The following is a 24,734-nucleotide window of genomic DNA, read 5'->3' as shown; positions in this document are numbered from 1 at the left end:
ACAATCCTGGCTGGGGAGCAAAGGAAACACTGGGGTATAAACACTAATACACAGAAAACAAGGAACACCTGAGACAAATGAGAGGGCGGGGCTAGGAAACAAAGAACAGGTGAGGTCAGGGCAGGACAGGGGAGGAACTAACATGACAACAAAAGCACATGGCACATGTAAACAAACACACAAGGTGCTGGGAAACAAGAAAACAAAGAAAGAAAGAAAAAGACCGGAACAGAGGGAGACAGGATGTTATAACATGATTACAGTCATCATTTTTTATTCAAATTTTGTTCATGTAAAAAGCAAATCGAATCATGAGCCACATATTGTGAAATAAACTGTGTCCTGAGTGTATCACTAAACCCCCCAGTGGGTAATAGCCAGTTACATCTACTTACATGCAATATATCTTGGATTTGTACTTCTCTGAGTATCTCCTAACCATTAAAGGGCCTACATTACGGAAAGCCAAATTTTTTAAATTTTGCTTTTTTAAATAAAAAATGTGACGTGTCAACATTACTAAAGTTGAAAAAAAAAAATCCACCTCAGTCCTTACAGTCCATAAACAAAAAGTAAGCTGCAAAAACATGAAAAAATGCTGGATACTGGCCTTTTAAAGAGTTACTATTAAAAAATATGATCCACTCCCCCTTCCATATAAATGTCCTGTTTTGAATTCATTATTCTTGTGATGTCATGAATACCAGTACATTTATGGGTATCCATATATTCAGGCTAGTTTAGCCCTGCCCATTCATGCTGGAGTTATAAAGAGTGTTTCAAATATCTGTATGTTTTTAAAAAACACAAATCATACTTCTGCTTTTACAACATTTCCAAAAAAGTTGGGACGCTGTGCAAAATGTAAACAAAAACATTTAATGTAAAGAAATCATTTAAACCCTATATTTCATTGAACATAGTACAAAGACAACAAATCAAATGTTGATACTGAGAAACTGTATTGTTTTTTGAAAAATATATGCTTATTTTGAAGTTGATGCCAACAACACGTTCCAAAAAAGTTGGGATGGGGGCCTGTTTACCACTGTGTTTCATCACCTCTTCTTTTAACAGCATTCTGTTAGTGTTTGGGAACTGAGGAGACACTGCTGTAGTTTTGAAAGTGAAATGTTTTCCTGTTCTTGTTTGATACAGGATTTCAGCTGCTCCACAGTTTGGGGTCTGCTTTGTTGTATTTTTTCATTTTATAATGTGCCAAATGTTTTCAGTGGGTGACAGGTCCATTTTAAATGAGCTCCAGCCCAGAGAAGGTGGCAGCATTTCTGGATCCTGTTTATATTTGGTTTTCCTCTTTGTGTTTTAGAGTTTTAACTTGCATTTGTGGATTCAGCACCGACTGTATTCACAGACAGTGGTTTTCAGAAGTGTTTCTGAGCCCATGCAGTGATTTCCACTATAGAATCATGTCTGTTTTTAATGCAGTGCTGCCTGAGGGCCCAAAGATCACGGCCAGCAAATACTGGTTTTTGGCCTTGTCACTTACATACAGAGATTTCTCCAGATTCTCTGAGTCTTTTAATGATATTATGTACCGTAGATGATGAAAAGCAAAAGTTCTTTGCTGTTTTATGTTGAGAAACATTATTCTTGAATTGTTGCACTATTTGATTTGAGTGGTGAACCCCTCCTCATCTTTACTTCTGAAAGACTCCGCCTCTCTGAGATGCTCTTTTATACCCAATCATGTTACTGACCTGTTGTCAATCAACCACCAGGTGTTTTTTTAAGCATTACACAACTTTACCAGCCTTTTGTTGCCCCCATCTCAACTTTTTTGGAACATGCTGTTGGCATCAAATTCAAAATGGGCAAATATTTTTCAAAAAACAATAAAATTGTTTAAAAAGTTTCAACATTTGATTTGTTGTCTTTGTACTATTTTCAATGAAATATAGGGGTTAAATGATTAGCACATCATTGCATTTTGTTTTAATTTACATTATTCACAGCATCCTAACTTTTTTGGAAGTGGGGTTGTACTTTTAGTTACAATTAACTTATATTAATGTTGTCATACTGATAATAAGGTAATTAAAAATGGACATGAAGGTCGGATTTATTCACAGAAAAAACAGTCTACCGCTGAAACTCATGAAAGCCTGCTTAGAACCTTTAGAACCATTAGGAATAAAACCTGAGGGTTTTGCTTCCTAACAGGAATTGGCTTGATGGTTGCCATTAGAGGCCAAGAGGAAACAAACAAATGTATCTGGAATTTGTCCCTTAACACCTGATTAAACAAACAGAATCCTTTCTGTGATCAACACTGTGATATCAACCCACCAGGAAAACATAGAATACCATTAGCGACTATTGGACACCACCAGGAACCAGCAGACACTTTTAACAGGTTCTATAACTAACTAACAGGGAGGTACATTAAACAGAATTCACTAGCTGTTATTTATGGAAAATGGATTAAGTGACGATATCACTAAGCAGAAGCAGCCAAAAGTTACCGTGCTGTTTGGCTGGTCCTGCCACTGGAGCAGAGAGTGCATGTGCCTGTGACGTCACTGGGGCTGAGAGTGCATCTGTCTGAGAGTGCATGTCTGCAGCCAGACTCTGTTGATTATTTTTAGCAGTTGAGAAGTTGGTGAGGGCATGTTAAAAAATATTAAACAGGATATTGGACTGCTTTGCTCTTGCTTCCCTGTCACTCTCAAGCATTATGATTTTATTTAAGACCAAAAAGATCAAAAAAGTGAAGAATAGCATCAAACAAACGGGTACTATTTATTCCTATTTAGGTTGTTTTTGCTACGTTTCTTTTACTTTTACATTACCTCATTATTCCATTCATCTCTTTCACTTGCACATAGGTTTAGTACCTGCACAAGCGTGCTAAATGATTCTAAAAACTCTTAATTGATATATCTGTCATTCAGCTTTATGTTTCCTATAAAAAGATGTACAATTTTGCCTTCCTTGCAACATTTCAGCATCGAAAACATTAAGCATTTCGGCACTGACTTTCTTTTCAGCAGGTCTACTTCTCGCTCTCCTACTACGTGCAGCTCCTCTGCAGAAGTCTTTCTCAGACTGCAGAAGAAATGCAGCGTGGTGCGGCCCTTAAGCCTTAACACGCATCACTTACCGGACAGGTTATCATCCATTAAGACAGCTAACCTGCTAAACAGCGAACAGCTCAGTGCGGGGAACCACACTAATGGGATTTCATTAAACAGTAAGTGGGCATTTTAGCTGTAGCCATCTCCGAGGCGCTGACCGCCACTCACAGCCGCAGCCGGCAGTAAGCAGTGAGAGCGCCGCCAGGCATATTGAAGTGGCAAAATCAATATTTTCCTGGACCGTTTAAAAGCCTCCCGTGTTCTTCAGTTAGGCGTGAGCCAAAACGCTTTGCTTACAAATGGATTTTTAAATCTTTGTATCAAACGTCTCGATTGCTGTGTTACACAAGCTGTTTACAGCGTAATCCACGTCTTGTCACTTTGTAGAGGTAATTTATCTACCCAGCCAAATTTTTTTTTGGGGGGGGGGCAGAGGGGTCAGAGAGAGCGCTGAAAGCCAAGAACGTGTGGACGAAGCCACAATCCTGACTGGATCCGGAATACAGAATGCTTTTGATAGGCCTTAATCTACACTATCCAATCTTTTCAGATCCTGATAAGAGCATGTTTACAGCGCTTTGCAGTAATCTCCACAGCAGAGGCTGGTGATGTGATGAAAATGTGTTTCACACCAGGAATAGAGAAGATACGACTACAAATGTTCCTAAATAGTTCTTGGTTTAGTCTTTTCGTTATATATAGAAACTAAGCTGCAAATACTGCCTGGTTTAAATTAGCTGTTTTTGTTATGGCATGAAAACCAATGCATTTACATACACCCCCCCATTCAGCCTAGAACCCTTTATCCCCGCCCATTTACCCTGAAGTTATAAGAAGTGTTTCAGCCCAGATTGCTGATTTTGAAGGGTGCGCAATGCAGGGCAGCCAATCAGAACAGAGGTCATTTAAATTCATCAGACTCAAAGATACTGTTACAAAAACAGCATGTATAAAAGGGAATTCCTGCATAATTAAATGGTTAAAAAGTAAACAGAGTCATTCAGAGTGGTTTGATGTGATGCTTCTTTCTAGGGAAACTCGTTTTCAGTGGTGAATAGGAAACAGTCGTGACAGAAACTGGACGTCTGGAGTCTTTAATGCTCCTAAAAACTACATCAAAGAAAGTTGTGAAATACACTGTGTGATGCCTGAGACACTGTTTTATGATAGCTTTAACCCTGCATTCACAAGCAGTGATGCGGCGCGGAAAGGCAACCGGAGCTCATTCGGAGGCGATTTCCGGCGAGAGAAGGCAACGTGAACGCTGGTGACACAAAGTGGGTGGAGTCAGTGATGCAACAAAGTTGAGCGGGTTTAACTTTATGCCAATAAGGAGCGAAGCGGTATGGCGGTTACCAATAGTAATTGAGCATTGAGCAGCTTAGTACACGCTTCATTTCCACCACTGTAAAATGGTGCACTCGTTTTTTTGTTCCTAAGTAATTGTTCCTACTAGAGGTTGAATAATTGCGGCGATGCTTTCGCCACAAATAGACAGTAATCGCAAAGACTAAACACTGTTTTCCTGACACGCTGACCGCACAGACACGGGGATTTGCAGTGGGAATGCATCTTTTTTGTAATGGGAATACATCATTTTTGCTTGGCGTCAGTTAAACCATGGCAACCAACAGTCCACTGAAAACACCCACAGGTGATAACGAAAAGAGGCGAAAGGTCGCTGTCGGTGTGAGCGCAGGGTAATATCAGCTTTTGGCCTAAAATGTATTTTTAGACTTCATTCATGACAGAGAAATCCCAAAAGAAAACTTATTTTGTTAGATTACGTTACTGTACTATTGTCAAATCCAAGAAATCCAATTCAGTATGGTTTTCTAGAATGGAGCATTTCTAATCAAAACACTGATTGTTTATATGTTAATGATTGAATTATTCAGAAATTTGGAAGAATCAACGCAATTCCCCTAGAATTCTAAGAGATAAAGAGGGGTTAGAAACTGGACATGTAAAATGAATTACGGCTGTTTTTTGGAACATCAACCCACACAAGCTTCAGAAGTGGTCTGCAGAGGAAATATGGGCTATTTAAAAGGTTCTTCACCCTTGCAAATCTCATTTATAAAAATAGCTCAGTAGAACTGTCCACTGAAAGGTTCTTTAGGGAACCAAAAGTGATTTTTCTATGGGATCGCGCCAAAAGACTCTTCTTTTCTGGTTTATTCTTAAGATTCTTAACGCTCTGAAACTGCTGAAGCAAGAGAAAAAGTTGAACCCCAATCTGTTCTGTGGACACTCTCTGATCTACTTTGCAGTCCATGCGACTGGCACCTGTGGAAAGGTTAGAACACAGCCACTCTCGGCTAGAGGTACAGTAAATGCACTGCAATCATTCGCCTAGTCTGTTTTTATCCTCCCAGAGTGAGGTCCTACCTGCTGCTAAATCACTCAGCAGCACAACAGCTAAAAGCAAACGGATGCTTTTAGGAGAGGCCGACTCGTCGCCGGCGCTGACAGAACATGCGTAATTCATACAAAGCGACAGACAGAAAAGAAAAAGAGAGACAAAACCATTAGCCTACCTTCTCTTCGGTTATTGCGAAGACACTTTACTTTGGGCAACTTGGTGAGAAGAAGGCAGTCGTTTGCTGAAAGAAGAAAAGTCATTAATTATGGAGAAGAGACTTTCAAATCATTCCAGCTTCCATCGTCCAAGCTAGCTTGTTTTCTTCCCTTACAAGGAAATGCCCCACCCCAAACACAGGATGCTATACAGATAAAGCTTGTCATGTCTGCCTAACAGTGGTGGACCAAGTACACAAACCATGTAGTTGAGTTAAAGTAGAGAGGTCAAATATTACTCCAGTAAAAGTAGAAGTTCCTCCCTTTAGACCTCCACTTGAGTAAAAGTACAAAAGTATTTGCCTTTAGATGTACTTAAGTATCAAAAGTAAAAGTACTAAAATATTAATTATGGCTCTGATGTCCTGTTATCATTTTTATAACAAGACTCGCTTCATTAACTCATTTTAGGTGAAAATACTCCAGTGTCTCTCTTGGTAAACCAGTCTTTTAATAGAGTCATTAATTAGTGACGCTGATGTCTATTAAAATTATCATAAGCACAAAACACTGAAGGCAAACAGTTTCCATCAGGTAGAACTGAGTGGCTCTGAAATCACTTTTTACAAACAAGCAAAGTTTCAGTTTAAGATTTATTTGTAACTTAGTTACAAGTTTAAGTTTAATAAAACCTTTAAACTCAGATTCACAAATGAGTTTCCTTTACTAAACTGCATCTGTAGGTCTCTGTTCATAAACATAAACTAGACAAAACTAATTTACTATAAAATGAAATGTGTTTGTATAAATTCAGACGTCAGTCACAACTGCACATGAGTACATATTTCTATATTGTGGTCTGTTTACACAAAGTTAGGTTAGTTCATCATTTATGTTGAATAGACTCTCCCAAAATTTTACGCTGCTGCACTGATGTTGAACCGTGTGCTGCACTGGGTCGGTATGACCAACAGGTCAAAACAAGGTGACCGCTGTGCCCTGATTGGTGTTTTTGCTTCGCGCTTCTTTCGTTTTGACGTTACGTTTTTATACACTCATAAACCAAAAGGAACGACAGATTTCTCATAATGTAGAGGAGTAAAAGGTGAGATATTTGACTTTGAAATGTAGTGGAGTGAAAGTAAAAAGTCGCCCAAAATGGAAAAACTTCAGTAAAGTACAGACACACAGAAAACTACTTGAGTACAGCAACAAATTACATTTACTTAGTTACTGTCCACCACTGCTACCTAAAAAGAATGAAAATACAGTGAAAGATTCACTGCTGTTACTCACGGTCTTCACTGAAGTCATCTACCAGGATGATCTCATGAATCAGATGCACGGGTGTCCGGTTGAGAACACTGATAAAAAATAGAAGAGGCATTTTTTCAGAGTCTTCAGTAAAATGTACAACATTCTCTTAACAAACTATTTCCAAACTGGATGAACCAAATGAAAAAGAAGTGGCCACTCCAGAAAGTTTTGTTTGCTTTTGAAGTTGATCACATGTCAAGTTGCTCCCTTTTGAAGTCATTTTTCCATCTCATTTATATTTCAACATCACTGACTAGCTGGAGAGAATCACATTAGCTCCAAAAATTGAAATGTTAATAATTTATCTGTTGAAGTATTAGGTTTCAATGCACTGAAACTGATTAGAGAACAAAAAATATCCATCCATTTCTTTCATTATAACAAAAAAAGTCATACCAGAAAAGTAACTACCAGAAAAGGAGAGCCTGCTACTGCTTTAGCACAAACTTCTACTGAGATTCACCTAAAACCTTTTTTTTAACTATTGATTTCAAATGGAAGATGTGAGGGCAGAAAGACTGGGGCGAGGATGAAGCTGTCATAGTAACTTCTGGCTGTGATACAAAGAGATGTTATGTTGGGGTGAAACCCTCTAAAACCATCTCAGCCTTGTCCCTGTGCTGGCTGACTGATGGACTTGCTCTCAGGCTCTTGGCTATATTCCACTGTTTGTTGTGTCATCTAGACACATTCATCAGGCTGGCCTCCACACTGGACATACACAACCAATACACACAAACATACACACATTCCCTTCACCTTCGCAAGCAATTTTTTAAATGGCTAAAATTAACTGAATCCTCTTAATGCTAAAAAAACAGAGCATTTCTCTGCATTATTTGGACGATACTATAAAAGTCACTTTTAGTGACATGATGGCGAAGCCACATCCTTGACTCGGTCAGTGTGTCCCAATTCAGGGGCTGCATCCTTCAAAGGATGCGGTCTATGAAGGCGTGTCCTTCGAAGGCTGTGCAGACCCGCGAAGGCTGAACCGAAAAGAGACGGTCTGCTCTATGGCGGATTTCCTGTTTGTGTCACAGCGCCGCTGTTCCCGCCCTTATGGCTGCGTCACGAAACGCCGCTCCTGTCTAGTTCTTTAAAAGTTCTTTAAAGACGGAGCCAGAAACTTTGATTTTAGTTTATTTTTTCATTTATTGGAGATGGAGATGCTTCACCACCGATGATGAGATTGAGGGTTTTCACCTCACCTCAGTTTAAACCCAGTACTTATATTTAAAATTGCACTCTTCAGCCGCCGTTCGCTCCTCTGCTGATGCCACCATGTTCTTGAATCCTCGCCGGCACGGAGTGAACCTCAGGATATGTTGGTGGGTGAAGGATCCACCTGTTGGATCCTTTGTTTCCATGGAAAAGGAGGACACATTTCTCGGCCGCATATGAAGGAGCATTCAAAATGGGATGGCCTAGTCGTGCTGCTGTGACGCAGCCGGCCTTCAAATGCAGCCTCCGAAGGACGCAGCCCCTGAATTGGGACACAGCCTGTGTCTATTGTAAAGTTCAAAAAGCTTGTCAGAGGTTCCAGGTTTGGCAAACAGCCACCACAGCCTTGCATAAGTCACCAAGAAACCATTAAACCCACTACACAACTTTCGTCATAACAGATTATAACAAGCCGAGTTTTGCCAGGCCGCCATGGGCTGCACAGCATTTGTCACACAAGCGTCAATGGAATTTCAACAACGGAGAGGCAGTCCATTCATGTCGGCTCCAAAAGATAAAACTTTTCCTTCTTAATAGAAACCCTCCTCTCGTCTCTGCAACTCTCACTGGTGCATTGCCTGCAAGCTAACTTTAGCTAGATTGAAATGAACTCTTCACACATGCTTGTTTTAAGAAAGTAACTCAGTCAGTCAGTAAGTCAGAGAAAGGCCCTGTCCCATTTTTTATTTTTACCCTTACCCCTTGTTTGAGTGTTGCCCCTTGGAACTGAGTTACAAGGGGTAGTGGTTTGAATATTTGCTATGAAATGGGACCCTCAAATTAAAAAGAGCATCACTTCATTAACAGCTACCAGCGCTGCTCTGTAGACGACCCTGCCAGTCTGCAGTGACAGCAGAGGAGGGTAAAGTTCAGCTCCTCACTGCTGGGCTTTAGTTACATTTAGGGCATCATATGCCTTCAAAGAGGGGGGCAATTATTTATTATCACCCACCCCTAATTCTTCAGTGATATGAAGCTGAAGTCAGATATTCACCAGCTTCTTGTTCAAATTTTCCTGTTCCACCTTAAATGGAGCAGCAGTTACATTCTGCTGGACTATTTAAGGCGGAACGAAAAATTAGTTAGCTAGATACCAAGACATTAACATACTATTAGCGATTTTTTAATCTTGTTATGAAGAAAAAGACCAAAATACATTGAAACGACATTAAACTGAGAAAATACTATTGTTATTGTATTTTTAACTGAGAAAATTCTCACATTTGTGTGTTTCTTTGGTCTCTTGTTCTCCGTCTTGCTGGTTTTCCTTTTCTCCTCATAACTCTGTTTGGAGTGAATCTCTGAAAAACCTCTGTTTGGAGGGTCATGTAGCCCCAACACTTCACCCTCCCCCTCTATCTCAACAAGAATAGGGACACCCTACCCCTAGACGTGAACGTGCAAAATAGAGAGCTAAGGGCTGAGTGTTAGGGGTGAGGGGAGAAATGGGACTGGGCTAAAATGTCTCTGAACTGAACTGAGCTCACACAAAAATGTGCGTTCTCTCGTTACCAGTAGACAAATAGATAAACACATGTGGTGCAGCTTGTTGCTGCGACTGTTTTCAATACCATTAGTGCTGCAACAGTAAAGCAGGAAAGAAACAAGTAGAACATCTTTAACTGAAGACTGTGGATGTAAAATTGTAAACCATGTGGTTCTTTTCGATGTACATGTTCAACTGCTGTCGCGTCTTAAACTCAGTTCATTAAAAAGCTACAGTGAACATGTGAACATCTGTGAATATCAGCATTTTTCTTCTTCTTTTGCTGTACTTACTTCTTTCATGCCCTCAGTTTTCAGCCTTTGTGAGAATCCATACTAATTGAGTTGCTGACCAATATACACCACTATAAACACCACCAGAGTCGGTCCAAAAAAATCTAACGTTTGATTTGCTCTGACTGGTCTGAAACTCGAAACAACCTGTGTTCCTTGCACAACACTCAACTGTGACTGGCTCAAAATCTGCAGACTAAAGCCAATCAGCAAGACCTGGCCAGACTGAGAACTGAGGCTCAGTGAAATTTTGCAAGCTAAAGTGTTTCCATTTATTTGAAGTTTTTTAGTACTCGAGTGCAGCTTCGGTCTCCACACCGGTCCTGAGAGCGTAAATGAACAGTTCCTGTCCTGACATCTTTTTGGCTCTGTCTTATCTCAGTCTTGGCCTAAAGTAGACTTGGAAATTGCTCTCAGGACCAGCTGAGAACATCGCCTCCATCTGAGGTAACTGCAAACTGATTTTTTTTTCCAATCACTATCGAACATCAATAAAACCTTCAAAGAGAATAAAACAGTCGTTTCTCTACATCAGAGGTCTTTAATTAAAATTCAATAAGGTCCAGTTAGAGAAAATATCCTCAAGCAAAGTTCTGGAACATCATAATGTCTAACTTGCATCATGATTCAGTGAAATAGACTGTTTACTGAAGTAGCCTAGTAGTTATATAAACGTCTTATTCAGTCAACAACTGAATGTCTAATCAAATACAATTCAGTAATATTTCAATAATATTTGTCAGTTTTTTCTTTTTAGATCACGTCATGTGAAATAACTTCCCTCTGACTTTCTTCTCCGACTGCTGTTTCTCGCCTCGTCCCTCCCCTGTGTGTGTGTCACTCACTTGAGTCTCAGTGCTCATCGTAATACACAGATCTGATTGGCTGAGTAGCGTCACGTGATATTTACAACGCATGCGATTGGTCTGAGTCTCCCGGGCTGCTAAACTGCACCGTAAAGGCTAGAAAAGCTACATTGATTAAAACAGGACCACCCCATCAAAATTAAATAATTCTCCATGGTTTATCGGTTATAGGTCCAGGTCCACATAGGACAACGTCTGGGTCTGGACTCGGACCGCGGTCCGTCAATTAGTGACCTCTGCTCTACATGTTTAATCTGTTTGCTGCCAGTTGTGGATTTAATTGATCTTTCCATGATGGCTTATCTGGGTATTATTTGTTTGTTGATGTTCACTGGTTGCAAAATTCAAACATCCCCTGACAGTAGATCAGAATGTTATTATTACTCTTTCATTTAATAATAATAATAATAATAATAATAATAATAATAATAATAATAATAATAATAATACTACTACTACTACTACTACTACTACTACTACTACTACATGTATGTTGGTGGTTCATATTCAGCTGATTTTAGGTTGTGATTCTGAATTAGTTTTGCAGAAGAAAGTACAGACAATAAGCTCAGCATCATTTGCTTCCAAAAGATATACTGCAAAGTTGGACTAAGACTACAATAAAAAGTAAATACTATTTTCAGGTTATATATATATATATATTATTTAATGTTACATTTTACAAAATGCATTATAAAATATGATATTACTTATTAATATATAGCATGTATAAATGTACAGCATAAATGTAAAATGAACTACAAATGAATTTCAGAAATGTTTCCCCTCCCCCGCCCTTGTAAGCTTGTCTCTGTTTCACCACTGCTGGTCTCGGTCTTGACTCGGACTCGTTTCTAATGCTATTAACTGCATCACATTTATTTCAACTGCTCACTTCTGGAGAAAATCTATTTTGCGTGTGACGCCTCACGTCAAGTTCAGCTTTGACACACAGATTTGTGTCCTCAACCAAAAGTGGTACTGATTTGGCTGTGTGTTGATGAGACCCTTCAAAAGGCAAACCACCGTATATCAGCAATAAAGATCTAAAATGGAGGAGATGCTAAATGTAGCAGTCTCTAAGCACAACCTCACTGACTATAAATAAACACATAAAAAGAGAAGACCTGATACGCAGTGAATTGGGAGACTGTCGTATTATCTTCAGTTTTGTGATTTTACTGTTCATGGCAGACAAGTTAGCTTGTAAGCTGCTAGTTTAGCTATTTGGCTAAGCACAGCTGCACACAACGCACACACTGCCAACCACTTCAGTTACCTACACTTCTTAGTTACAACTCTGAGAACTGTGTTCTCTTCTGTGTTTCTCTTTGCTAACTGCACCAAAATGGAGGATTTTATTTATATTATTATCAGTGTTCTCATCTAGTCTTGGTTATGGCCGTCTCACAATGTGACGCAAATTGCAAATGTCTAACAGGATTGTGGCTTTAATGCAGCCTTAAAATAATATAAAACATAAAATAGAAATACAATCATGTGTTTGTATTTACAAATATATACACATACAAAAGCAAATACTACCCTAAAAAGCCCTTTCTGTGTCTGTATAATGTCGTGCAAATATATATATATATATATATATATATATATATATATATATATATATATATATATATATATATATATATATATATATATATATGTGTGTGTGTGTGTGTGTGTGTGTGTGTGTGTGTGTGTGTGTGTGTGTGTGTGTGTGTATATATATATATATATATATATATATATATATATATATACACACACACACACACACACACACGCTGCGATGGACTGGCGACCTGTCCAGGGTGTATCCTGCCTTCCGCCCAATGACAGCTGGGATAGGATCCAGCACCCCACCGCGACCCAGAAGGATAAGCGGTTTAGATGATTGATGGATATATATATATATATATATATATATATATATATATATATATATATATATATATATATATATATATGTATATATATATATAAATAAATAACCATTACAAGGTTGGGGCAACATCAGGGCAAAAGTTTCTGAAGTATGTGGCAGTTTGATGGCTAAAGGCAAGAAACTGAACAATATCTGAATGTTTTGATGCACTTTTGATGCACTTCATTTGAGCTGGTGTTGTGTTTGTCCTCACATTTTGCCATTTGATCAATATATATTTACTGTATCATTTCCAGCTTTGAAACAATTAGTGGTCTGTGGTCTCATGCTCATCACTTACACCACGCAAACAAAGCTACTGACCGCAAGTGTCCTTTACTGTCTTTTTCTCATTCTACTTTTCACAACTTCTCCTTTAAGCATGTAGTCAACTGATTGAATGAATATATTTAGTACCCTTATTAGGGCTGGATATCATTAATATAGATTCCCCAATAGTTTTTCAATAAAGTACAAATCAAAGGTGGGTGTGGCTTAAACAAAAATTAATGTTAGGTGATGGAAATGGACGTATTTACTGACTGCAGCAGACTACAGACTAAACAAGAAGCACTGATATAAATAACGTGTATAAGAATGTAATTAATGCTAATTAACTTAAGTCTACACTATGTAGGATTTAGAGATTTGAAGGATGAGCAACTGCTCGCAACCTGCGGAGAACATTGTAATATTGGTTGTGCTTCGGACCCCTTTCCCCGGGCAGATGAGTCTGATTAATGTGAGCATGTTACAAGAGAATTCAAAGAGAACATCGAGCCGGACCTTCTTTTTGAGTCTGTGTGTGACGTTAATACGTAAAGACATAACATAGTCCGAAAACCTCCAGAGAAATCCCACCCAATTCCGGTGAATTTTAAATGATCATCTCAGGCTTACAGAGCAACATCGCACACACAAAGACACAAACCAGGTTTTTTTTCTTTTCCTGACTCACTAGTAATAATGCTACTTTTCAATTTCTCTTTTTTGTTTTTTAATCTTACATAGTGCAGATTTAAAGGTACTGAAATTTTGTACTAAATGACAATTCAACATTTGGTAGTATAAATCATAAAAAGAGGTGGGCAATATGGCAAAAATGTAATAAAGAAGTTTTCATAATACGTGTCTGTCATTTATTTTTTCTGAAAAAGTCAGAACAAAGTAGTTCCACCTTCTAAAATTTATCAACACAATGATTTGCATTTAACATTTTACACTCTGTGCTGCACCAAATCTAAAGAAATAGGATGAATTATGTTCTACTTGAAAGTGTTTTTAAACACTGACACATTGTGAAGTAATTGTGACACACTGAAGTAATTTACCACAACAACAACAAATATTCTCATACTGTCCAGCCCTAATTATCAAAGTCTTAAATTATGAAAGTCAGCCCTGACCATTACTAGTTTTTGTGTGATATTAAGTACCGACGGCTGCATTTTCCCGGCTGTGAATGTCACTCAATTGATTTCTCCGAGGCAGGCATTGGCAAAATGAGCACGGTGACTGCAGAGGCCACACTTCGCGAACAGCGGGAGGCGTCTGGACAGCCCAGTGAATCTCCCTAATGCGCTGCGTTTAGGAAAAAGGCCCCTCTGAGTTAATGGAATTTGTTATTTGCTTTGATGTATTCCGTTCTGGAACAGGGGTCGGTGGCATTTTGAAAAATCATAAAGAAAGAAGACTCCCTGTCCTCGCTCGCCGAGAATGATTTCTATAACCTGTCCCTATAAGTGGGTGATAAAGAGATAGAAGGTAATTGTTACATTTTAATTCATGTTGCCTGTCAGGCGTTTCCTAAGTCACGTCTAAGTGAGTCTTCAGTCGGGACTTGCCAGCTTCAGACGTGGAAACAAAAAAAAGCGTCTCTGTGCAGTGTGTCAGTGCAAAGGCGGTTCTCTTTGTTGTGATGTTTCCACACCTGAGGGGAGGAGAAAAACAAACACTCTCTCTCTCTTTCCTTTCTTTTCTCTCACATCTCTGATACGTAGCCAGCAGGAGAGTCTGAGAAAGCCAGCGAGTTCACCAAAGCTTCCAGAACGTTCTCCCTCACCTGCTTCAGGCCACTCAGCAGTAACAGCCTCTGTCAGCACCAATCAAACAGAGCCCTGAGCTGTACTTCAAAGCTCACTCTGTGGAATGTTTGGTTGGAGTGAATGTACGCGCGTTCATGACCTCTGTGTGGGAGAGAGGTCAAAGAAAAATCTTCAAGAGGGCATCGCTGATGTTACTGTTTACCTGTTTGTGCCGTTGCTTAAATAGAAGGTTATGGAGGAATTTATGGCTCATATGTTTTTAGATTCAGTAATCTCTTTGAGATTCAAAGGCACATGCAGTAGAGCAGAGCAGCACGACCAAACACATCTGGGATTGCCTTGATAATTTTAAGTGTTTGAGGATTTTTTTTTGCACAGAAAAACATTTAAAACAAAGCTACACATTTCTGTTAAATAAAAACAAACAAAGTGCATTTCCAACACCTCACATCTGTGAACAATTCAGCTGAAAGCAAAAATGTTGCATTCATATTGTTGCTGTCCAAAATAGTAATGCAAAATAGTAATAGGGCATTTTGATTGGTCCATTCATCATGAAATTTTTACACAATGTAAAGGACAGCTGCCATGTTCAAATGATGTACAATATAGATATACATATAAAAAAATGGATATACATGTTTTTTTTTTGGGCAGCGATGATACGAGAAAATATAGGACATTCTGACCACCTCCTTGTTTCTACGCTCATTGTCCATTTTATCAGCTCCACTTACTATATAGGTGCACTTTGTAGTTCTACAGTTACAGACTGTAGTCCATCTGTTTCTCTGATACTTTGTTAGCCCCCTTTTACCCTGTTCTTCAGTGGTCAGGACCCCCATGGTGGTGTGTTAGTGTGTGTTGTGCTGGTACGAGTGGATCAGACACAGCAGTGCTGCTGGAGTTTTTAAACACTGTGTCCACTCACTGTCCACTCTATTAGACACTCCTACCTTGTCAGTCCACCTTGTAGATGTAAAGCCAGAGACGATAGCTCATCTGCTGCTGCACGGTTTGTGTTGGTCATCCTCTAGGACTTCATCAGTGGTCACAGGATGCTGCCCTATTCTCAGTCCAGCAGTGACACTGAGGTGTTTAAAACTCCAGCAGCACTGCTGTGTCTGATCCACTCAGACCAGCACAACACACACTAACACACCACCACCACGTCAGTGTTACTGCAGTGTTGAGAATGATCCACCACCCAAATAGTACCTGCTCTGTGAGGGTCCATGGGGGTCCTGACCACTGAAGAACAGGGTAAAAGGGGGCTAACAAAGTATCAGAGAAACAGATGGACTACAGTCTGTAACTGTAGAACTACAAAGTGCACCTATATAGTAAGTGGAGCTGATAAAATGGACAATGAGTGTAGAAACAAGGAGGTGCTCATAATGTTATGCCTGATTGGTGTATTTCCATATATATTTTTTAAAATGTGTGTCAAGGTTGCAATACATTTTCCATATATGTTTGGCATATTAAATATCTTTGCTGTCAGAACAAAACCTTAAAAAATTGCAAATTACAGGAGAAGGAAAAAATGTTCTAAGCATTTAGTGGACGATAATTTTTTCCATGTAATTTTGGACCATTTCTACAGATGTGTTAATCATGAAATTTTAACACAATGAAGGTGTTTCCAAACTTCAAAAGACATCAACAACAACAACAAAAAAAAAAAAATCTACTAACATGCTAATCTGCTCTGAATGATTAAAAAATATATAACATTGTACAACTTTGGTAGATTTCACTGCGCTCAATTTAACACTCAGTCCCTCCAAAGTATTTCTACAGTAATGAAACAGAAGTGCTACATTACATGTTTCACCAAAACAATTTTACAGGCTGGCAAAAAGGTAGAAAGACATTGCAACTGAAATTGAGGCTCATGAATAAAAATGCACAGACTTTTTCTAATCATGCCTTGAAAATGAATTCACCTGTCGTGAAACTGACCGATAACTCAAGACGGAATGCAGCTCTAATGTCTCTCTCGCTATTTATTTTATACATTCGTTTAGCTTGTGTGTGTATTTGTAAACTACTTCCGAACTCTATGTAGGATGGTGTTGTTGTGGGATCCAGTAAACCAAAAGGTCCCAGAATATTTTGACCTGAGGACCCAAATAATATTAAACTGATACCAAACTGGCAGAAAAAGATGACTAAACTGAGTTTAGGAAATCTCAGCGTGGCTCCACATTAACAGTGCAGCTTACTGAGGGGTAGAGAGGACTGGTCTCAACATCATTACAAACAAAAAAACCTACAAACAACTACCATCAGCTCCTCCTCCCTCCTCTTTCTACTTCTCATTTATTCTGTCCATCATATCAGGGAGGAGGGATCATTCATCAGATTTATATTACAGAACCGACAGCGGTGTGTCCTGCACCAGCGCATTTATAGTTACAGCTTTTCTGAAAAGAACGTGAACTTTCCCATCCACCTTTTATTAGACAGTCAAGCTCAGAACAGCATCTAAAAACGTATCTCTAACTTTGTCCCGTGGTATTTATCTTTTAATTTGACCTGTGTCATTTTCTTATATGATTCTGAATTAATATTTATAATGTCTTGTGTTACTGTTTAACTTTATCACCTGTCTGTAAAGCACTCTGAGCTGCCACTGGCATGAAAAGTGCTATATAAATAAAAATGATGATGATGATGATGATGATGATGGATGATGATGGATGATGATGATGATGATGATCATCATCATCATCATCATCATCATCATCATCATCATCATCATCATCATCATCATCATCATCATTTTCAATTCTGATGTGCTTTTTTGTTGCTCTGAGAGCTCAGAGAGAAGAAAAAAGCAGTGATGAAGTTGTCAACGTTAATGGTAACAAAGCTTCAGCATTAAAATGAGCAAATAAACTACAGCGGGGGCAGATTTTTCTCCTCACATTTTTTTTCTCGTAAGTGACCACTACCGGGCTCCGTAAAAAACAATAAGTGTTGACCCTGGGTTCCTGGGTGCCACAAAAAGGACAGCATAGTCCGTCAATTCTTCAAAGAAAACCTGAGATAACGAATGTGTTACCATATGAAGAACATTACATAAAAGTAGCTAACTACCAGGTTTACTGTATGTAATCAGACACTACAAATGCTACTTCTTGCCAGCGTTCATCTTTTTTGGAGTCTGTCATGGTTCCTCAAGGAAAAGTAAAAAAGGCAGGGTATTGTTGCCACAGCTTAATGAACCTTGAGTTCGACATGACGACATGACGTCAGTGGACTATGTTCACGGGCTTCAGGTGACTTAAAATCCTGACCTGCTTAAAGGAACAGGCACTTAAGCCACACACCAGGTAGAAACAAGTCTTTGAATGGAAGAGCAGGTAAATGTTAGCATGTCCAGGTCACCATTCCACTTGTTGTTTGGGAGTGTGTGAGATTGTGTCCGAACCTTCAATAAGGCTAATTTTATCATCTGTAGTTGGTTAAGATACACTTCCCTTTTGTTCGATTCAATATGAAGCATGTCAAACCTGAAAAACAAAAAAAAACGCGACGGACAACAAACCCTGCCAATATGGCAGAACGATCCTATAATGCAGTGCAATGTGACAAATGTTTCCAAGCCCTATTACAGCCACCAAGAGGGTGAATAAAATAATACAGGTGAATTCTATAATCTATAAATGCTATTCACCAACTTGGAAAACATTTGGGATTAGTTACTTTAAATGGCACAAAATCTTCAACTTCAGGGTGAATCTTGAGAAATGTCTGCCCAACTGCTGCAAAGATGATGTTGCTATGGGAATATGAGAACATGGCTTAAAGCATGTTCTACTGCAACCTGTTTAACTAAGACATCCATGTTCCCTTATATCCTGTATTACTCTGTGCCTCCATTCTCTCCTAATAAGGCTCCAAACTGAAGCGGACGTCATTTATCGCTTCCTAAATCTATTTATCCACTTTTAGGCTAAAAAAATAAAATACAATAAAAAAGTACAGTAATATTTAACCACATTAGCACAATGACAGCTAAAAATGTATGTCAGGAGAACAAAAGCCTTGTAATATCCATGGGGACCAATTATCACCGTACAAAATGTGGAGAACATGCAGGGAAAGGGAATCTACTGGGAGTGATTAGTTTCAGACTGGAGAGAAAACTGCAGAGCCTTGAGGATCCTCTCAGTGAACTTTGCACACACTCACACATTTAGGCAGCTCATGATCGCTTAGCGGTCGGCTTGGCCAAACCGGGCGCTGAGCTCAGCCAAACAGCTGATGTCAACTGAGCCGGTGATGGATCTGGGAGAGGTCCAAGGTCAGGCTGAGAGATCAGAGAAGCTCAGATATGACGAGTTCACATCAGCATGGTACTTAAGATAGCACAGCGGTTCCCTTTATACTACGGATTTTTGGAAGGCTTGAGGATATTATGACAGGGTCCTTGAGAGTCTGCTTTGAACCTCAAAAAAGCAATACTAATCCGGCTGCTAATGAATGCTAATTTCAATTTTAATAGAAGTACCAAAAGAAGTGCATGTCTAGCTAGCATGTCTTCATCACATTTTACTTATTGTTATCCATGTTAACAAACTGAGCTACCCATACGTGGAGTTTGAGTGCTGGGAGGTGCGATGATTTATTTATTTTTTTTGCATATGCAGACACTCATGCAGACTTATGAGACCGGTTTCTTTTTTCCATCTGCTGCGCTGCTACAAATGTCTCAGCAGTGGTTAACAAGCTAAATGCTGCACAACATGTTTAATTTAAAAAAAAAAAACAAGTTAAATTGACTCAACCCTGGGCTTTCAGAATCATTATCATTTAAACGGGTGTTATTTGAGCATCACATCACTCAGCTGGAACCGAGCCTATACTATGGTGGATTAAAACTTCAGCCTGCTCATTAACATTACGCTAGTGTTAGCCTAGCCCAGCAGACCACAGCTCAAAACACTACAGAACAGGTTCAATTTCGGCTTTCTGTCACTCCAGTCATTTCACTTCAATTTCTCATATGAGCTTTTTTCCACTACACTTGTAACAGCATGGAAGACACAATCGAATCTTTACTGTAGGGTTTGGATCTGTAGGCCACTGGATAAGCTAACTAGGCTAGTAGAGCCAGTTAGCATATACCTAACTAGGAGGCACCAGATCCAGACACCAATGAATAGGGTTTGTTTTGCCTTTTTGTCCCTCCAACCTTTGACTTTGCTTCCTCAGATTTGAGTCATTATAAATCAAAACAGAAGCTACACAACACTTCATCAGAACTGAACCTGTTCTGTGATAACAGTTGGTCAGATGCTAGCTAAGCTAATGCTAACAAGCTCTTCTATCCTAGTTTGCAGCAGCATTTAACGTCTAGCATTTATTGCTAGATTGATGGTTTAACATCTATTGAATGAAGGATTGAAAATTGTGCACTGATTTCACTGAAATTGATTATGTTTCAGTTTTGGCAAAAAGCAAATGGCACAATACTGACAAACACAACTATAACATAAATCAATAAATAGCTACGTCGCTGCACCACCAAATGGTTCTGTGGTGCTGAGCATGATTAGCTTGCTGCATTGAGGAAACCACACTGAGCACGGTTTGGAAGTAATCTGTCAAACCACGTCGGTGTGGAAATAGAATGGTAACTCTGTGTGTTCAGTGGAAAAGAGGCCAAAATCTCTCATACAAACCAGCAAGCTTTGTGGTAGGTAAGTTGATTTGGCAGTACTAAAGTACATTAGGAGTAACTGGTGTCATTATTGAATAGTGCTGAAGTTTAATAGTAGACACAGGAGTGGCAGCTTGCTATCAGCACGGACGCAGCAATGTTCATATTTCGACTCCTTATTGACCTTGTGATTCAGAGGTCACAGTGAAATTCAGTGGGAAAATATATGCAGGGCAAAAATGTTCAGGTTTGGAAACTTTGTGCACCATGGGGTGGCGATAGCATCCATTTTTGAAAACCTCATTCATGTTTTGCCATATAGAAATACAGCTTGGAGCCACAGTTGCTATTATGGGCATTCGAAGTCTATTCACACCACTGTAGAGCTGTCCAGTTTTTCCCAGTTAAAGTTTTTTGCCCTCCAATCCAGTCTGAGTACTTTAATGCTGAGTCACAATCTGATATGATTGTTTTGTTTCCATAGAAAATACAGCCACACAATTTAGATGTGCTAGGCTGCTTGTTAACACTGAGTAATGTGAAATTCTGGACTGTTATATTGTTTTTGGCATACAATTTACAGCATGTTTAATACTGCCTTATGAGCTTATTTGGCTAAAAAACCCTGATGATCAGTGTAATGGTGGACGGAACCAGATGCTCGCAGCAGAGGCTTAAGTTCAAAACTTTAATATCAAATGTCCAAAATCACAGTTGGCTGAACAGATGCAGAGTCTCGAAAACCAGAGAAGCAGAACAGAACAAAGGGGCAGGACTAGAAATGTGGTCACAAACAGAAACCGGGTCATACACGGAGTAGCAGAGAGGAGCACAGTGGAAACGCTCAGCACACACGAGTGACGATACTTCGCAAGGAAACCAAGTATATAAGCCTGGGCTTTAGCTAAACTCAGTAACTCAAGGAACAGGTGTGAGTAATTAGAAGTCAACGTGGAACGGGATAGGTGGATCTGTGAGAGTCTTGGGTCACGTGCTGCAGCAAGGGGTTCTGGGAGACGTAGTGCTGAGCAGCAGCAGTGGCTGTACACTGTTAGAAACGAAGGTTCTGTTCAGGTACATTTTTCGTTCATCGAGGTACAAACAGTGTAAATGTTCCCTCAAAGCTCCAACAGTGGTTTTAAGGTCTGATTGTGAACCTTAAATACGTTTTTCCAGGTGAAAAGTTCGTATTTGTACCTTTTCATAACCGAATGTTTTAAACAGAACAGTAAAATAAAAGCCTGGAGACGAGACGGGGTGTGTGGAGTCAGTACAACTTAAAATGTCATTTCAGAGGATTAAGAATTCGTTCTCTCATTTTTTTCAATCATGTGCATGTTTTCTTTACTTTGTGTGCATTTTTTTTTTAATTCATGATCACGATTTCCCAATTAGTTCTCTCGTTTTTTTTTTTTTTTAATCGTGGCCGTGTTTTCTTCTTAATTGAACGCACCTTGTTTGTTTTTTGATTCGTGCACAAACAAAATAAATGTAGTAGATACAGTTTGTGTAATTTGTCCTGTGCAGAAGCAGCTGACGGCTCCTGACACTGTCTGACAGGTTTTGATGTGTTAGATTGATGCGATGATGGACAGAGATGCTCATTAGGTTTGATTTTGAGGACACTGTAGCTCCTCTTTACAGCAAACAGCCCACAGATTCATCAGTGGACTCAATTATTTCTTTACCTCCGTCCACTCCGGAGCTCCACAGACATTAGTTTTCATTTTCCTCTTTAAAATAGTAAATAGTTTCACACTATAGACATTCAGATTGCTTTGTTGGCTTCTGAAATGTGCCTTATTGCTGCAATGTCAAAACATGGCACCTCAGCAAAAGGGGTGTAAATAGAAGGCAAAAAAGAAGCAAACAAACAATCAGAGGTGGGTTTGGGTCAATATAGCCGATACCCAATCAATTAAAATGTGCCAGGATCATCTCTAAACCATTCTACTGCTTTAAACTGAAAAATGAGATTATTATTTTCATATTGTGCTCCGACTGTGATAATGCAATCTTTCTCTATGGAACTATTTCTCTAAGCGTGTGTAGAGGACCTTGTTCCCAGTGGTTTGCCTTACCTCCTAACTGTGCGCAGCAGAGTGGAACGTGCCTCGTTGTGGAACGTGATCACGATGCTGGTAGATGGCAGCTCGGTGTCATAGTGCAGTGTCGTACACCTGAAAAGAGACAGTAGTTCACAGAAATAATGAGGCACCCTGGTATCAATTAGTGCGAGTGTGTTCAAAAGGAGATCACAGCCACTTTCCCTGCAGTCCCACCAACCCAGTATGATTAAGCTGGTCGAGGCTGTTTGTACACAGCAGTGGCAGCTCAAACAGTGTGCGATTCCTTCAAAAGGCTTTGGACCTTTTGCATTTCTTGATCTTGAATGATTTTTACTCAGGTGATGTAACAGCGTTTGAATGCTGCGAACGCTGTTGGTTAAACGGTGTAAACAGTGTCAAACAAGAACTGTACGTGAGAGGAACGTTGCTGGGGCAACTGGCCGAAAGCTGGGCAACGCAGACAGACAGTGGGGGTGTGTGATTAGAATGATAAAGCCTGATAAAGGCAGAACCCAGAGGAGCACAGACATCAATTATGGAGGATCTCATTAAAAATAAACAGCAGGCCACCTCTGCCCTGACCGCATGAGGTGTGGGAGAAAGATAATCTGTAGACTCAGAATCTGACCACAAGATGCCCATTTATGAGAAATGGAAAAAAAAAAAAAAAATTACATTATTTATATATTCAGCATACATTGTTAATATATTCAGCTTTTTAAAAGATATTCTGGATGAGAGATTCAAAAAAAGCAACCACAAGAAATGTGATGGTTTTACTTTGCACCAACTACAGTACTGTAGCAGATAAAGGCAAGGGATTATGGATAGGGAAGATTTTTCTTCCTGGAATGTTACAGGGTCTCTCAGCGTGGTGGGAAAAGAAACTACAGTGCTTTAAAAAAGTCAGAACAACAGCACGGCAAAGACAGCCTCGCTGAGCATGAGACTTCAACTGATTGTGCTTGTAAGTAAACAGCGTTCTCTTTCCATGTTCCTGATGTTCCGCATGGTTCTTCAGTATTCATCCATTCAGTACTGCATAGGCGCCGTCACAAACCATGATTCTGACTTCAATACAGATACCAAGTGTAGCATCACAATGCTTGAAACCCAAACAATACAACAGCAAAACCCTGATAAACATCCAGTGTTTATTGGATTGAGTAGTCAAACTGAGAGTTTAGGAGAGCCCAGGATACAATGCCATTACAAAGTAGGATTAACCGAATTTAACGGCACATCTACAATTTTTTTGTTCCACTTAATGACTTTGATTACATTTTATACAACAGTTAGTTTCGGCCACGCAAGCTGATTGGTTGAGAAGGAGTGTTCTAACTCTGCTGTTGTTATTTCGCCATAACATCACAGGTTTTTCACAAAACACTATCACTCCGCTGAGATGCCGTTGCTAAGCACAATAAAAAACAAAAAAGCTGCTCAGTGGTGATGACAGTTTGGGAATTTAGTGTAAGGAGCTGGAGAATGAACTGCCAGCTGTGCAGCGAGTGGGCGGAACTCGTTACTCTGACGTAGCAACGAGCTGCTCGTTAAAACATATTAAACGCCGCGTTCACGGCCCAGTTTATTAATTTATTACATTATTTAACTGTATAAAAGCAACAGAACACTTGAGGAGTGTGTTATCGCCAATAACATCACGGCTGTGATGATCTACGGCGACCGAATCACAGCCGTGATGTTATTTCACGATAAAACACTCCCTCTCAGGTTCTATTGCTGAATTATGACAGTTATCCAATCTCTTCATCCCTTACAATCAAACAGGCTGTTTTTGTTACTGTGCCTTTAAGACTGATTTATGTAAATGACCTTCGTTCTGACAGGCCGCCCTGTAATGCACCTCACTGAAAAAAGCAGTATTAGAATTTCAGTGAATGGACAGGGCTGAACTGCTGTAGGCTGAACAGGTGGATGTATGTAAATGAGTTGGTTTTTGTGACAATTCAAAAACTAATTCAAAATGGGCTGTTTTTGCAGCTTGGCTTCCATGTATGGACTGTATGGACCAGTATGTTTTGAAACTTTGACAATGTTTACATACTACAACAAAATCTTACATTTAAAAGGGGAAATTCATGAGACTGGCCCTTTAAATAAAGAATTGAAAGTTAGGCCCAATCCCATTTCACACTTCGCCACTACTCAGCCCTTAGCCCTCTGTTTTTGGCATTCATGTCTAGGCGTAGGGGGT

The 24,734-nt window shown here is 39.5% G+C and overlaps 1 protein-coding gene across 2 annotated transcripts in view; it reads right to left on the bottom strand.

Annotated features, from left to right (window-relative positions):
• Positions 1–24,734, bottom strand: part of galnt14 (UDP-N-acetyl-alpha-D-galactosamine:polypeptide N-acetylgalactosaminyltransferase 14 (GalNAc-T14)) — a 103,858-nt gene that overhangs the window by 45,393 nt on the left and 33,731 nt on the right. The window contains exons 3-5 of one of the 2 annotated variants that reach the window (XM_036581194.1): positions 22,529–22,627; positions 6,912–6,979; positions 5,636–5,701 (exon numbers count right to left, since the gene is read on the bottom strand). In XM_036581194.1, coding sequence (XP_036437087.1) covers positions 5,636–5,701; positions 6,912–6,979; positions 22,529–22,627 — 233 coding nt within the window. The remainder of the gene's footprint in view (positions 1–5,635; positions 5,702–6,911; positions 6,980–22,528; positions 22,628–24,734) is intronic. The other variant, XM_036581195.1, reaches the window with a different exon arrangement.

This window comes from Colossoma macropomum, unplaced genomic scaffold (genome assembly GCF_904425465.1).
Source record: "Colossoma macropomum unplaced genomic scaffold, Colossoma_macropomum, whole genome shotgun sequence".
NCBI lineage: Eukaryota > Metazoa > Chordata > Actinopteri > Characiformes > Serrasalmidae > Colossoma > Colossoma macropomum.
This window is presented reverse-complemented; position numbering and strand designations above follow the sequence as displayed.